A 15,502-nucleotide genomic window follows, 5' to 3' on the forward strand; every position below is an offset into this window, starting at 1 on the left:
AGCAGGAAGCTGCTCTTTTGGGTTTTGCTTTTCTTCCATTATACTACAGGGTGTTTCTGTGGAGCGAGCCCACAAGACGGGTGTTTGTAAGTTTTCACTATTCTTTCTGGGTCTTCAGTTCTTGCTGATGAAACAAAAGCATGTGGGCGAGTCTTCTTGAGCCACCAAGAATGAAGAACGACACTAAATATACTTTTGGAGGAATCTGGGTGAACCAGTAATTCTCACTACTCAGGCTTGAGTTCTAGGGCAAAGACATAATGACCTACTTTCCACAAAGCTAGACCAGCTGTGTCAGGGCCACCCAGTTCTGACGTTCACCACCAGGGGGCACCACAGAGACAGAGCCTTTAAACCACCAAGTTCTTTGTGATCGTAGATTTCTTGGAGAGGGACTAGCAGTCTCATTTCCACATGGAAAACAAGCTCTTTGACTGTCTCTTACTCCATGTGCACTTTAAGAATGGGCCACAGCCCTGCTCTCTGATTTGTAAAGGATGCAGGGCTTTTGGTGGGTTGACAATAGGGGGATCAAGAAAAAAAATTCCCCAAGGACAATGGATAAGAAGACAGGTGATTTTTCTCCTTGTTATTCTATCTCTTTGAAATGTTCCATCTCTCTGTTGAATCCAGGGAGAAAGGGGTTCTCAGAAGGGGATCCCAAGCCACGGGGAGGGTCTTAGGGACCCACAGTCCTGAGGGCAGACACGCCCTGTGACCTGCAGCTCAGCAGTTGCTTCTTATTACTCTTCCTAGATCCCAAGCTCTATGTGGGGGCGTCTCTGAAGAAATGTCAGCATCGAGGACTAGCACCCTACGGGAAGGTACCGCTGAAGGTTAGGAGCCAAAGGAGTAAGTAAGTTCTGTGGCTTGGATCAGTCATCCCTAAACGTGAGGCTGGGGCGCTACAGGCGCCCCCCAGCTTCTCACTCAGCACTTGGATTCAGGGGCTGGGGATGCAGCTCGACTGGGAGAGCATGCATGAAACCCTGGATTCCATCCCTAGGACCAGGCAAAACCAGATGTGGTGGTGCGCAGCTGGAATCCCCGCACCCGGAATCCCCGCACCCAGGAGCCAGACACCGGAGGATCAGAAGTTCATGGTGCAACCTTAGCTTCACGAGGCTAAGCCTGGGCTACACGAGACCCTATCTCAAAAATAAACTGTACAGTAGAGTGATCCGCTGGAGCAACACTCTTCAGCTTGCTGTTTTCATGACTTACTATAAAGTGGCTCCACGCCACTGTGCCCCGTGCTACGGGACCAAACGGCCAGGCCCAGACAAAAGCACGCATGGCTGGGAGCTTAGAGGATGAAAGGGAGTCCTCTTAGATGTGGACTGGAGGAGATGGAGACACTACAAAGGGTGACATTTATAGCTTAGCGGGAGCAGTTAAGTCCCTGGGAGGCATGGAACACGGCATGGGCAGGCTCTTCAGTAGGTTAGCGGGACAGAAAGAAGCCCAACATTTCACGAGGGATGTGGGGCGTGCTTCGCCACCCGGGTCCGTTTCTACACGATCCTCCACCTCGGGGCTCCAGCCCTCTCCTCTGCAGACGTTACCATCTGACCTTCAAAGTCCCCATATGTCATATGTGGAAGGCTTGGTCACCAACCTGTGATATCACAGGGAGGAGGTGAATCTTTCAGGGGTGGACCCTATGGGAAGAACTTAGGTTATCTGGGATGCCTCTGAAGAGGACATTGGGACCCCTGCGCTTGTGCTCACTCCTGCCTGTTTCCTGGCCCCCTTCAGGTGAGCAGCTTTCTCTATGCACTCCTGCCTGATGTTCCGCCTCACCACAGGCCAACTGGTTATCGTGCCAACCACCACTGGCTGAAAACCGAGGGACCATGAGCCCAAATACATCCTTTCCTCTTTGTAGGTTGACTGTCACACACCCATTCCCATCCCTGTCCCTTTGAGCTCTCTGAGCTTGGGATCCAGGACCACGCAGACAGCCCCGTGGGGATTTACCCGTTTTGGAGGCAGCCTCCGCGGCAAAGTCAGCCGCGAACTTCTTGAGGACCTCGGCGCTGTCTTCCTTGACGAAGAGCCCGATGAAGTTGGAGGAGGTGTAGAGCTCCAGCGGCAGTGGGGCGGAGAACTTGCATTTCCAGCGACTGACGGTTGTCTGCAGGGCCTCCCCCAGCGCGTCCACCTTGCTGTCCTCGCACTGGGGACAGAATACAAGCAGGCTTCATTACAGCCCAGGAGACAGAGAGAAGCCTGCCGCCCCTCAGCGCTGAGCACCGTGTCAGTCCCCAGAGAGCTGAGGCTGATCACTACGATTACTTAACCAGCACTCCTGTCCACCAGGGAGGGAAAAGCTGCAGGCTCTCAATTAGCCAGACACTGATTATCCAGTGGGCACACGAAACTAGGGAATGCACCATGACATCTCTCTCCTTGCTCTGTGGTGGCTCCTGGGAACCTTGCCAGGCTGTCATGGGATTGGTTAAGTAGAAAAAAAAAAAGGCAGGGTTGGGGCTGAGGTGGTTGGTTAAAGGAAACACAATTTCAGAGGAGGTCATAGAAGCATGGTAACAATAGCTGGAAACAATCAATGCGATGTACACTTGAAAACTGTTAAAAGGAAGATTTTAGGGCTGGGAACGGGGCGCAGTGTTAGAGTTCGTCCCGAGTATGCAAGAGGCCCTGAGCTCAACCCACAGACCCAAAGGAAAGCAAGGAGAGGAAGGTGGTAGCTGGCCAAGTTCTTAGAGCAGATAAACAATGACAGCAGGAAGCGTATATAGGGTTAGCTCAATTAGATTCTATAATGCATGCATACATCAAACAGTCATGCCATATACCATAATCTGACAATTAAATAAAAAGTTCTTGGGCCTGGGGAGGTGGCTTGGAGGTTTAGAGCACGTGTTGCTCTTGCAGAGGCCCTATGGTCAGTTCCCAGCACCCACATGGTAGCTCACAGCTGTCTGTAACTCCAGCTCCAGGGGATCCAATCAATAACCTGCTCTGGCCTCTGTGTGTACCAGGCATGAAAACAGTGTACAGACACACATGCACACCTATAGACATAAAATAAAATGTTAAAAAACAAAACCCAGAGGTTGGAGTAGAAGAGATAGCTCAGTTGGTAGAGTGCTTGTCTGGCATTCGGGAGGCTGAGACTCCATTCCATCTCCAATACCACGTAAAACTGGGTGGGGGCGGGTAACATATGGGCTGTGTTAGGGCCACATCTGAAAACCCAGCACTGAGGAAGTGAAGAATAGCGTAAGGGCATCCTCAGCCATATTGAGTTCTAGGTTAGCCTGGGATACCTGAGACAGGAAGAGGAGGAAAAGGAGGCAGGCCAGGGAGACAACTCTGTGTGAAGGAGCACTTGTTCTGCAAGCATGAGGGCCTGGGACCCACATAAAACGTCAGACGTCAGATGTCACACACGCTGCAGGCACTCGTAAGCCAACACAGGAAGGCTGAGATGGCTGGAGTCTGCCAGCTTGCTAGCCAACCAGCCTACCCCCCACAAAAGCGAGGCTCCAGTTCAGTCAGAGACCGTGCTTCAAGGGGTGGAGGGAGGAGGCTGCCTGAGAGTCAGAGGAGGGGAGTGGGGTGGGGGCAAAGGAAGACACAAAACACAGCCTCTGGGAGCTCTTTCCGCTGCTCCTCAGACAACCGCCATCTCTACCTCCACTCCCATGATTGTTGGGGAAAAGGAAGAATAAGTCTGGGAGTGGTGATGTCATCCACCTACCCTCTCTGGAGGGCTGGGAGGAAGAACAAGACACTCTAAACCCCTGAATGCTTTTCTGCAAGATCCTGGCGTGACTAAGAGGAAGTGACAACTGATTTAATTCTCAGAGTGACTTGAGAGAGACAAGGTGTTAGGAACACGTCTTCTACCTGAGACACACACAAAGAGAGGCTATGTTCCAGGGGGTGGCAAAGCAAAATGTATTTTGAAAATTGTTTGATAAGGCTACCATCCTGTTTTCGTGTGGAGCGCATGTGAGTAGGTAGATGCCATCACCGTGAGAGCGGAAGCAGAGGACAAATACTTCAAACATCATAGTACAGAGGATTGACTTAGCACCTCAATAAGCTTTCCCATAGACAGCAGAGTGCAGAAAAGGAACCGTGGCAGCCAAGGGTTATCTTTCAGTCTCCAGAAAAGCCTAGTAAGACCTTGTAGTGCTGCCCACGTAGGTGGAGTGGATTTTCTTGTCTGTACCACTTATTTTATTCCCCAGTCTTTCTGTTTTTACCCCTGTCTGCCCTGACAGCTGGCCAGGCATGGTATCACGTGCCTGTGATCACAGCACTTGGAAGGCTGAGGCAGGGAGAGCAGGAGTGTCAGGTCATCCTCAGTGAGGTAGCAAGCTGGAAGCTGAGCTACACGAGACTTTGTCTCACAAAATAAAAACAAAGGTGAGGAGGTCATTTGGAGTACACGCCACGTAAGCGTGCATGAGGATGACGTTCAGCTGACAGAACCACATAAAAATGTTGGGTGTGGTAGCATGGCTTGTAATTTCAGCACTGGGGAGGCAGAGCCAGGAGAATCTCTGGGGCTTACTGGCTAGCCAGCCTAGGCTCCTCAGTGAGTTCCAGACTAGACTACAAGGTGGATGGATGGCTTCTGAAAAACAACACCTGTGGTGGATCTCTGGAAAGAGAGAGACAGAGAGAGAGAGAGACAGAGACAGAGACAGAGAGACACAGAGAGAGACAGATAGAGAGACAGACAGAGACAGAGACATAGAGACAGAGAGAGGGGGCAGAGACAGAAAGAGACAGGGACAGAGACACAGAGACACAGAGAGATTGTGACTCCCATCCTATGAGCGGAGCATGCAGACAGCAAGCATGTCTGAAGCCGTGTCATTGACTGTGCAGGTACCAGGCCAGAGTGCCACCCACAAAGGGTCAGGCTTGTTCTTTAGGTCGTGGAAGTACATGGTTGTCCTGATGCACAGTCAGGCGTGTGGCGCTGGAGCGAGGCCCTCACTATGGACCACAGCAGCATGGACTCCTGGGAGGCCCACGCAGTGCTGAGAGCTCCTGAGCATTTCCTCAGTCTTCTGAACAGCTCCTACGGTCAGCCCAGGTCCCCGGGGCTGCCTGGACACTGGAGGGTGGGGAGACAGGGAATGTGATGCCACTCACCATGAAGAACTGGCAGAGGGTGATGTGGGGGAAGATGTTGTGGGCCTTGTTCTTCCCACAGATCTGCTTGGACTGCTGCCAGAAGTCCGACAACTTCTGGGCTAATGGGCCGGTTGGACGGAGGTAGAGGACATACTCCCGAGGCAGGGGGTCATCCAGGAAGGGGTCACCGACATGGGAGAACAACCTGTGAGAGAGAAGAGCGCCCAGAAAGCCTCACTGGAGAACAGTGGACAAGGAGGAACAGAAGAGGCAGGCCCCTCCCTCGCCACGCTTCGCCTCCTGGACCACACGGAGAAGACTTCCATCTGAGCCATAAAGACCCGCCCCTTGTAGCTTACACTCCCAACCAACTCTCAGATGGAGAGACTTCTGTCCCCCAGAGAGTGGTATTGCCTCCTCATCCCACAACTCTCCAGGAAGCATCCTTGAGCCAACTCTACATCCTGTCCCCACAGAGTAAGTTTCCTTGCATACCCCCCATCCTTCAGCTCCGTCTATGCTGGAGCTCCTGTACCTCTAAAGCGAAAGGGAAGCTCCAGGAAGGGGGCCTGTGGGGGCTTCTCTTGGGAATGACATCCTGACAAATGATTAAGCACGACGGTTTCCTAAATTGGCCAGCCTGGCATCCACACACGTACAGTGAATCTCCAAGTGACTGGCAGGGCTCAGGTAAAGTGAGCCTCTATCTGGGAAGATTCTGAAAACAGATCCAAGGAGATACACACACCCTGGGGCCAGGGCAAAGGAGGCAGGAGACTTGATAAATGGGCCTGTCACATTTGGCTCATCCCCTCCCCCAAGAAGGGTCCATTAGAAAAAGGCTGCACACTCGCACTTCTTACAGACACTCAGAGTTAATTACATGCTATCTTCTCAATTTATTTATTTCATACCAACCAGTCACATGCTGCTTGAACGCTTCTTCCTCCAGTGGATGCCAGCGCTTTTTGTCTGCAAAAAGAAATCAAATATCTATTGTTGGTATTTTTAGCCTTCCTCTCAGCTTCTCTCACTGGGGTGGAGTGGGCAGGGGGCAACATCAGAGTTTGCCTTCCCAGCACTGTTATGTGGCATAGGAGAGAGCCTGCAGCAGGGGCTCCCCAAGGGTCACAGGAAGGCAGATGCAAGTTAGGACTCATCATTAATTTCCATGTAATTAACATCGGATTTGCATGCAGCCTGACATCCATACCGTCTATTTTCAGTTGTTTCCACATTAGGGTTTTATTTTCACTTCCCTAAAAGTTGTCATGTCTGTACTTCTCCTCCTTGATTTTTACCCACTCATTTCCAATGACCTAGATTCCCCTTGCAGAGTGGATTCTTACAGCCCTTGATGGATGGGTGAGGAGGCAGAGGGAACGGACATGAAGATGCAGAGTTAAATGTCTCCAAGGACACTTGGATGAACTCACTTCCTCCTTCTCCAGGCCCCACCCGCCCAGGTGGATCCATCATCTCCAATGATGTCACAGATATCTTTGGGGACCAATAATATTGGATAGAATAGAGATGGGATACCATCAGTTACTCATGGAGAGACTGCTCACAGCCCTCCTGATGGCGAGCTTGTATGTACGGGAGACTCAAAGCTGTGAGGCCCTGCACACAAACTTTCCAGGAGCACTGCAAGGCCGGGTCTGCCAGAGCCACAGAGTTCTGGGTTCTGACCATGCATTCATGCCCACGCACATACAAGTTACTACTCACTATCACCTGTTTCATCAGCACCGTTCTGGGGGCTGGGAACCAGAAGCACATGTCTCTGTCCCCGTGGAATTCAGCCAGGCAGGCAGGAAGACAGGAGCCAGAAGCTAAGTATCTGATTGTACTGGGGGCAAGAGCAACAGAGCGAGCCGGGTATGATGGTGCACGCCTTTCATGCAGCACTGGGGGAAATAGAGATCGGCTTGGCCTTCACAGTGAGAATTCCAAGACAGCCAGGGCTACACAGTGAGACCTTGTCTCAATAATAGCAGTAGTGGAGGTAGTAATAGCAATAGCAGTGACAGCAATGGAGGAAAAACTCAGAGCCCTGGCAACACACTGAGTCTAATGACAGCACCAAAGAGAGGCATTGTGAACTGGAAGGTGCTGACTCCTGGGGGAGGGGGTGGTGGAAGAGACAGAGTGCCTCTACTCTGTCACAGGACGTAGCAATGGATAGTACATGGAGTCTTGAGCAGGGTGGACACATCACAGGTGGCCAGTCAAAGACCGCTTTCAAAACAAGTCATCAATAAGCGATCATTTCTGTCCCCCTTCCATTGGGGTCCACTGGGAAGGAATTCAAATGGAACTGTCAGTCTCTCCAAGCATCCTTTTCCCGTTTGCCTGTGTCACCTGGGTCTTTCTTTCCCTCGTGACCCCTCGCTGGACCACTTAGAACCACGAAGACTGTGAGTCTCTGCATCAGCCTGGGAGGGACCTCAGGCATCACTTGTGAGCCCAGTTTCTTCAGTCCACCAAGGAAAGCTCCAGAGGGAAGAAGTGGAGAAATGGGATTTTCAAAACAGCCTGCCTGAGGCACCGCAGAGCACAGGGCCTGGTGTTCTGTTACCAGCTGAGAACTAAGTCAGGCCTGGCTTTCCTCCTAGCCTGGCTCCCGTGGGACCCCCGCTACCTGGACCAGCACTGTGAAAGACAGGCCTACCACTGAGATGAAGTCCCAGAGGGAAGAGGCAGACCCTGGATGGAAGGAAGCTGGAAGCATAACGCTCTCACCCTCCCACCTCATGCACTTTGAAAGGTGCTCCCTAGCCGAGACACGCCCCCTCCCTATTTTAGGAAGAGAAGCCACGGATACACAAAAGCCCACCGGTTGTGGGGAGCTGGCGGCTAGAAACTCGAAAGGATTAAATGTCTCCCAAACGACCCATTGTTCCAAAAAACAACTGGAATGAGGAAAACTCATTTTCAGCCCAGACAATGTGCTATCTATATAAAGCATCCACTCTCTTTTTCTTGCACCCTTCCCCCAGTGAAATATATCGGACTGAAATTTAATTTATTTCTTTGGAGGAGCCACGAAAATCCTTGGGAAATGAGAGATCTAATTAAGTTACGGTCTCCCTAACTTAAAAGACTTGTTTTGGAGAAGGTTCAAAGGGAAAGAAAGGAGAGCTAATGAAAGATTTGAATGTGATAAGTCTGCGATAAGAGTTAAGGAAACCCAAACAGTTCCTTTTGGAGAAGACAAGACTGACCGCTTTCATTCGGTGGAAGGGTATCACATGTAACACACCCTCTCTAGAGAGGGTTAGCTGTGATGGCTACAGCACAAAGGTCCCTGGGGGCCTCAAGAAAGAACCGTCTCGAAGAAATATGTCTTAGACACTTTGTAACCTTCATTTTCAGATCTATTTTACGCGTATGTTTTGTCTGCATGCATGTGTATGGACAATGTTCATGCTTGGAAGATGGTATTGGGTCCCACAGACCTGGAGTTACGGATGACTGAGAGCCAGCAAGCGGGTGCTGGAAACAAACTCGGGTCCCCTGGAAGGGCAGCCAGTGCTTTTAACCGCTAAGCCATCCTTCCAGCGACCCCGCCCCTTCTTGGGGGGATGGTGGTGAGGTCAGAAGACAACTTGTAGGGGTTGGTTCTCTCCTTCCATAAGTGATTCAACTCAATTTGTCAGGCTTTGTGGGGAACACCTTTACCCACCGGTCCCTAAATGTATTTCTAAAGGTTTCTGGAAAGTATTTATACATCTGAAGCAGAGTGGTGAAATTCCCTAGGAAGGGAAAACCCCAATCCTACGAGGCCTGGAGGCCCAAAGCAAGCTGGCTACAGTTGGGATTGAGCATGTTCCCAGAGCTCAGCCCACAGAACAGACAGCCGGGGAACAGTGGCAGAGGACTGCTCAGCTCTGCTGAGTGAGTTGCCATAGTGCGACACCCCCACGGCCCACGCCCTGGGGCCAATGCCAAGGGCAAGTGGGAGTGTGCCGAGCACAGCCAAGCATCTGCTCCGCTCAGAGCAACCAGAGGCCGGCAGGAGGCTGACTTCAGAGTCTGCTGGAGACCTCAGCAGATGGAGCTCCTTCAGCCTGGAGTGTGGGAGTCCAGTCCCACCCTCGAGGCTCAGCGGGACACAGCAGTGGGTAGGATGGCCTTGGAGGAAGGCCTCACCGGAGACCAGTAAGTGGGACAATCCAAGAGTTCCTGATACTCTGTCACGTGGAACACCTCAGTCCTAACTGACATCTAGCATTCATTCGTAGCACCAAGTCTCCTGACTACTCAGAGGGGGACCAGCACAGGTGACGCAAAGGCAAGGACTGATGGACACGCCAAACAGGCCACTAAGAGAGCTCTGGTCACTGGGAGGAGCCAGTAGAGCCTCCAACCAACTACTTGTGGTGGGCTCTGCTGGGAGTCCTCCCACAGCTCCCAGCTCCTGGGATCTTCAGATCTTTGGATGTGGAGGGCATGCCCCAAGGCCACGCTTTAGAAGGAGGTTTACCCTTCCTGCTGGTTTGCCTGTGACAGCGTCTCTCCCTTCTTCCTCCTCTTTCTTCCTCCCCTCAGCCCTTCTCCATCTCCCAGTCCCTTCCTTCTTTCCTTCCTTTTGGTGTCCTCTCACCTGCTGTCTGGAACTCTGAAGGGAACCAAATGAAAACGAAAAGCCTCGCTGAAGGTCTGCAGTGCTGCTCTCTGATTGGTGGGCATCTTTCAGGCCTCTGGTTCCCTTGGCTGACCGAGGCTGGTGTCATTTCCAGACTCCACCATACGCTCTGTTCTCAACTCCCTCAGACTATACTCCATGTTACTCTAGGACAGTAGTTCTTGACCTTCCCAACGCTGTGACTCTTTAATACAGTTCTTCATGTTGTGGTGACCCCCAGCCATAAAATTATTCTGTTGCTACGTCATAACTGCAATTTTGCTACTATGAATTACAAATCGTAATGTAAATATCTGTGATTCAGGAGATGTGATATTCGACCCACAGGTTGAGAACTGCTGCAAAGTCACTGTGCTAAACTTGAAAATGAACCATGAAAGATCTTCAGTGTTCTGAGGGAAGTGGCAATCTTCTCTGACCCTTGGGCATCATGGAAGCTACAAGCTCAAGCAGCATACTCACTGGAACTTGACTGGAATCCCCTATTTTCTTGCCCTAGGAGTGGACCCCCTCAGCTGCTGCCCTGGTTCTGTGGAATCTCATTCTGGGCTCATACCCTACTTCTAGTTCAGGTCTCTTGAACACAACACCTACCAGGGTCTGAACAGTTACGGGTATACAGAGGGAGAAAGCAGTGGCCTTGCTGGTAGAGGGTTCACATAACAAGAGACACGCAAAAAGGAAAACAGAGGCAAAGACCAGACAAAGAAGGACACCCACAAATGTCTTCTCAGAGGTGAACAAGGGCTGTGGCTAAGCTCAGGTAAGGGGTAGTCTACCTCCACAGTGGGGAGTCCCGGGCTCGAACACTACATCACACCACCCTACGACATTAAATTAAACTCAGAGGTGCCAGGGGCAGTTTTAACGAGCTTTGGGGAAAATGGCGATGGTCTTCACTCAATGGCCATCACACAAGCTACTAGCTCAAGGCAGCTACTAGCTCTGAGCATCAGCTGCACCACACTCCTCCAGACTTCATCTTTGTGAAGCTGGAGTTCTGACAATCACTATAGCAAAGAGTGGGGACCAAACCAAGAATAACCATAGATGCCAGGGGCGGAGGCCAGAGCATCATGTAAGTGCTTAACAGGCACCATTCCCTCTTAGGGCTCCAGTGGCAGTCTGAGCTCTGTAGAGGGCAGATCAGCAGGCTGTCCAAAGGCAGGGGCGCTGGAAAGGGTGTTTGAGGTGCTGGACAAAGCTGCCGTGCCACTGCAAGACACTGAGAGCTGAATCCACACTGGAGACTGCTCTGAGGGAGAGCACAGGACAGACAGAATTCTGACAGAATTCTTTGGGGCGGGGATGATAGGCCAGGAGTTAAGGGCTTAGTCTAGGTGGACAGCCAGGCCAGGGGTCATGAAAAGAGAGGCTGTGTAGCTTGCTGTTGGATATCCAGTACCTAAAACTTGGCTTCTCAGCTTGACTGTGACTTCTGTCTGTCTGTCTGTCTGACTGTCTGCCTGTCTGTCTGTCCATACATTTTTGAGTTACAACCAAGATCCAATTTCCTGTCCAAGGACGATCTGCTAATAACTGACTGATAATCAAGGTTAATAAACAATGAACACACCCCTAACATGGGGAACAGGCTAGCCTGGACCTGAGGTCCTCTGTGGTAAGCCTTCCCTCTTATGCCTTCAGAGGGCTTATGACTCAGATACCTGACACCCGTAGTACAAACCAGTAGGAAATACTCTGAATGTATTCCCTCAAAAGAGTAAAACCTTGGTTCGGTGAATACCAAACAAACTCACTGAACTTCCCAACTGCAGACTGAGTCACCCTTATCCAAAACACCAGAAGTGCCTCCCATTTTGTAGTATTTTTGGCCTTGGGGGTTTTTGCATAGACTAACAGTTGAGCACCACAAATCTGAAGACCTGAAAGCCCAAATGGTTTCAAACACAAAGCATCATGGTACTCAGAGAGGTGTAGATTTTGAGCCGTTTGGATTTCAGAGCTGGGGCTTAGAGATGCTTTTTCTCTGTTGAACTGCAGTCCGCTCTGCGCAGCTCTCAGACAGATATACAGCCGCAGCATCCCTCCACCCCTACCCAACTCATTCTTGTGCTCCAGTTGTCTATGCTCAAAAGACCTATTTGTGAAGAAATGAGAAGACACAAGAACCCTCCTAGTGGATACAACACCCTATATAGCAAATAATTAAATTAATTATATCTCTTCTCCATGTCACCAAGACAACCTTACATTCTAGAAATATTTAATATGAACTCTAAGATGTAAAAAAAAACCCTCTCAACCTGGAGGATAGCAATTATTAATTTTTCACACCTAACACACTTAATTAAATTAAAATATGGCCCAATTAACCAATGACTCTGCTCAAAATCAGTTTAACAGTCTGTTCCATCCTGGGCAGACATAGGTGGAGTGAATTCTGCCTCTCAGTAGGAGAGTCCAGACATACAATGAAGCCACTGGTGCTATAAGGGACAATGGAGAAATACTTCCAGAGCACTATCTGTGAAAAACAAAGGCTGATTTGGGAGACAGGGTCCCAATTAGCCCAAGGATGACTTTGAACTTCTGATCCACTTGGCCTATACTTTCTGATGGTGAGATTTTTAGGATGCTCCATCATGCAGGTTTTATGTATGTGCGTGCATAGGTTTTTTTGTTTGTTTTTGTTTTGTGCCTGCATGCATATAGGTGTATCATATGTATGCCTGGTGACCAAAGAGGCCAAAAGAGGGAATTGGAAGTGGAGTTACAGATGGTTGTAAGCTACCACACGGTGCTGGGAGTTAATTCATGTGGTACTGGGCCTGGAATCCAGTGCTTTGTGCATACATGGTAAACACTCACAGCCACATTCCCAACCCAATGAACCCCCCTTTTTTGTAGGTGGATTTTAGGCGGAAATGCCAGAGGCTTTGTGGGTCTGTCTGCTGAGTTGAGCACCTCTGCATGACCTGGTGCAGCTCAGCATTGTGCCTGAGGCTGGCAGCCACCTTGAGAGCAGAGGACAAGAGGTGACCTTCCAGGTAAGATTAGGGAAGTGGGAAAGACTTTAAATACCAGGCACTGAGTAGATGTTACAACCTCCTGACAAACTACAGGCTGTCGGTCCCTCCAGCTATAGAAGACCAGAGGCTGCCTCAGCTCAGCGAAATGGCCCTTGCTATCCCAAAGCCCACTGGCCACACTGGGGAGTCAAGACAGGAACGTTTGGATCTCAGCTTTAGTTGCTGTAATGTGCTGAGCATATGTGTGTGGTGGTGACAAACAATGGCAGCTGAGCTTGGCTGCCTTGTAAGTTGCTAAGTGAGGGGCATGGGTGACAGTGGGTGACAGTGTAGTTGGTACTTGAGCATGAATGTGGAGGCCCAAACTAGAGTCCTAGAATCCATGTTTAAGAACAACCAAAAATGGCCAGCCACAGTGCTGCTTTTGTTATCCCAGAGCTGTGGAACACAGCTGAATCCTTGAGGTTCCTTGGCCCAGCCAGCCCAGCCTACTCAGTGAGTTTCAGGCACCACCTCAAAAAGCAAGGTGGATGACTCCTTAGGAATGACATGTGAGGTTGACCTCTCCTCTTCACATGTGTGTACACATATTCTATACACCTACAAACATACACTTACATGTATGCACACATGCACATACATACACATTAGCCAAGAGATGTCCAGATCGATGTATTAACACCACGATCCCTGCCCAAAGGTAGCCTGGTGGACAGAGCCAGGACTTAAGGATGTGGGAACTCCCACTGGGGAGGGTTACATGTGATCTGTACCTTAGAGACAGGTCTACTGGTGGAAACTGTAGCTGTTCAGCCGACTGCAATGGAACGATCTAGATCAGGCAGTGGTCACCAAACGGGTCACTTTTAGTGACTTTCAGTCTGTTAAACTTCCTCTTGTAAGGTACAACTCACCACAAGAACAACATTGTCACTCTTCTAAAAACACAGGTTAAAGCATCCCTCATGACGAGCTGTCAGGTTTCAGGGGTGTTTCTGGGGTTTGGGAATGGTTTGCACACACATGGCTGGGTCATTGCTGTGCTCATGGCTCTGTTTGCTAGGAACAGCTCCTGCTGAGATGAACACACATGCCTGCTGTTAATCACTGAAGCTAGCAGCCCAGAGCTGGTTTACCCAAAACTTCCCTAATCTCTGGCCTTTCTGGGTGCAAGTCAGTAGATTGCCAGTTATCACTTGTCATCTGTCATTTCCTCATGAAGATAAAGGGAGGTGAAAGGCTGTGCAGAGTTAAGATGGCCTTTCTGGACTCCACCCAATCATCTTCTCTGGCCTATTGGGTTTCCAAATACCCTCCCCACATCTCTCTTTTCCTTTGAGACAGGGTTTCTCTGTGTAGCCCTGGCTGTCCTGGAACTCACTGTAGACCAGGCTGGCCTTTAACTCAAAGATCTGCCTAACTCTACCTCCTTGGTGCTGGGATTAAATGTCTCATAGCAGATTGAGCACACTTTATCAAGACATTTGAAATCCAAAATGTTCCAAAACTCGCAAATTTTGAATACTATGTCAAAGTTTAAGAAAGTTGAACTTTTATTCTGGGTGGTGGCACATGCCTATAGTCAGGAGACAGAGGCAGGTGGATCTCTGTGAGTTTGAGGTCAGCCTGGTCTACAGAGTGAGTTTTAGGACAGCCAAGACTTTTACACAGAGACAGTCTGTCTTGAAAAATAGGGTGTCTAAGGTTTTTGGTTTTGCAATTAAGGCATGTCATTGACACCTGTTGAGGTCTGGAATTGCAGAGTCTACAGTAGCCTCAGAAACTTTCCCCTTCCTGTCACCCACCCAAAGGACTTGACTGACCTGGCACCTTCAGGTCAAAGTAGGAGTACCACTCATTGGTATGGTGATCTGAGGCTCAGCCTGGGTAAGGGTCTTGGCTTGTAGGTTACTAGTTCTGATCTCTTTGTAGACCCAGGGAGAAGTGGTAGAAGAACTTGTTCAACCCAAACTTATTTAGACCTGCTCCAGACTCCATGGAATACAGAGAGGGTGGGGACATGGGGAACTTCAGAGTCAGTTTCTCCGGGTCTAAGCTGGGCATTTACCTTACTGCATCAGCCAAGGGAGGTCCTCACTCCTACCTGTGAGAACTGTGAGCACAACCAAACCCTTCTCTGTAGGAACAATGGACATGGACAAAGACATTTGCAGGCTGGAGAGATGGCTCAGCAGCTTACAGCACTTGTTGCTCTTGCAGAGGATCTGGGGCCAGAGGTCTCAGAACCCACACGGTGGCTCACAACCACCTGTAACTCCAGTTCTAGGGGATCCAATACCCTCTTCTGGTCTCCATGGGGACCAGGCACACACATGGTACACATACAAAATGCAGCAAAAACACTCAGACATACCAAGAATAAAATATCTTTTTTTTTTTTTGGTTGGTTTCTCTGTGGCTTTGGAGGGTGTCCTGGAATTAGCTATTGCAGACCAGGCTGGTCTCAAACTCACGGAGATCTGCCTGCCTCTGTCTCCTGAGTGCTGGAATTAAAGGTGTGCACCACCACTGCCTGGCTAAAATAAACAAATGTTTTTAAAAAATGCTTTTATGACCCCAAACATAAAGCAAAATAAAAAGCCTGCTCATCTAAAAGGGGGAAGTATCCTGAAACTATTCATTCTCTGTCTCTGTCTGTTTCTCTGTCATCTCTGTGTCTCCTTTTCTCTGTATCTCCATCCCCCTCTGTCTCTTTCTCTTTCCTCTCTGCTCCCAC

The 15,502-nt window shown here is 49.9% G+C and overlaps 1 protein-coding gene across 1 annotated transcript in view; it reads right to left on the bottom strand.

The window, feature by feature from the left end:
* Positions 1–15,502, bottom strand: part of Ubash3b (ubiquitin associated and SH3 domain containing B) — a 144,035-nt gene that overhangs the window by 31,955 nt on the left and 96,578 nt on the right. The window contains exons 2-4 of the mRNA XM_005069401.4: positions 6,040–6,093; positions 5,140–5,326; positions 1,981–2,179 (exon numbers count right to left, since the gene is read on the bottom strand). Of these exons, the coding sequence (XP_005069458.2) occupies positions 1,981–2,179; positions 5,140–5,326; positions 6,040–6,093 (440 nt within the window). The remainder of the gene's footprint in view (positions 1–1,980; positions 2,180–5,139; positions 5,327–6,039; positions 6,094–15,502) is intronic.

This window comes from Mesocricetus auratus, unplaced genomic scaffold (assembly GCF_017639785.1).
Source record: "Mesocricetus auratus isolate SY011 unplaced genomic scaffold, BCM_Maur_2.0 Super-Scaffold_100022, whole genome shotgun sequence".
In the NCBI taxonomy this organism is placed as follows: domain Eukaryota; kingdom Metazoa; phylum Chordata; class Mammalia; order Rodentia; family Cricetidae; genus Mesocricetus; species Mesocricetus auratus.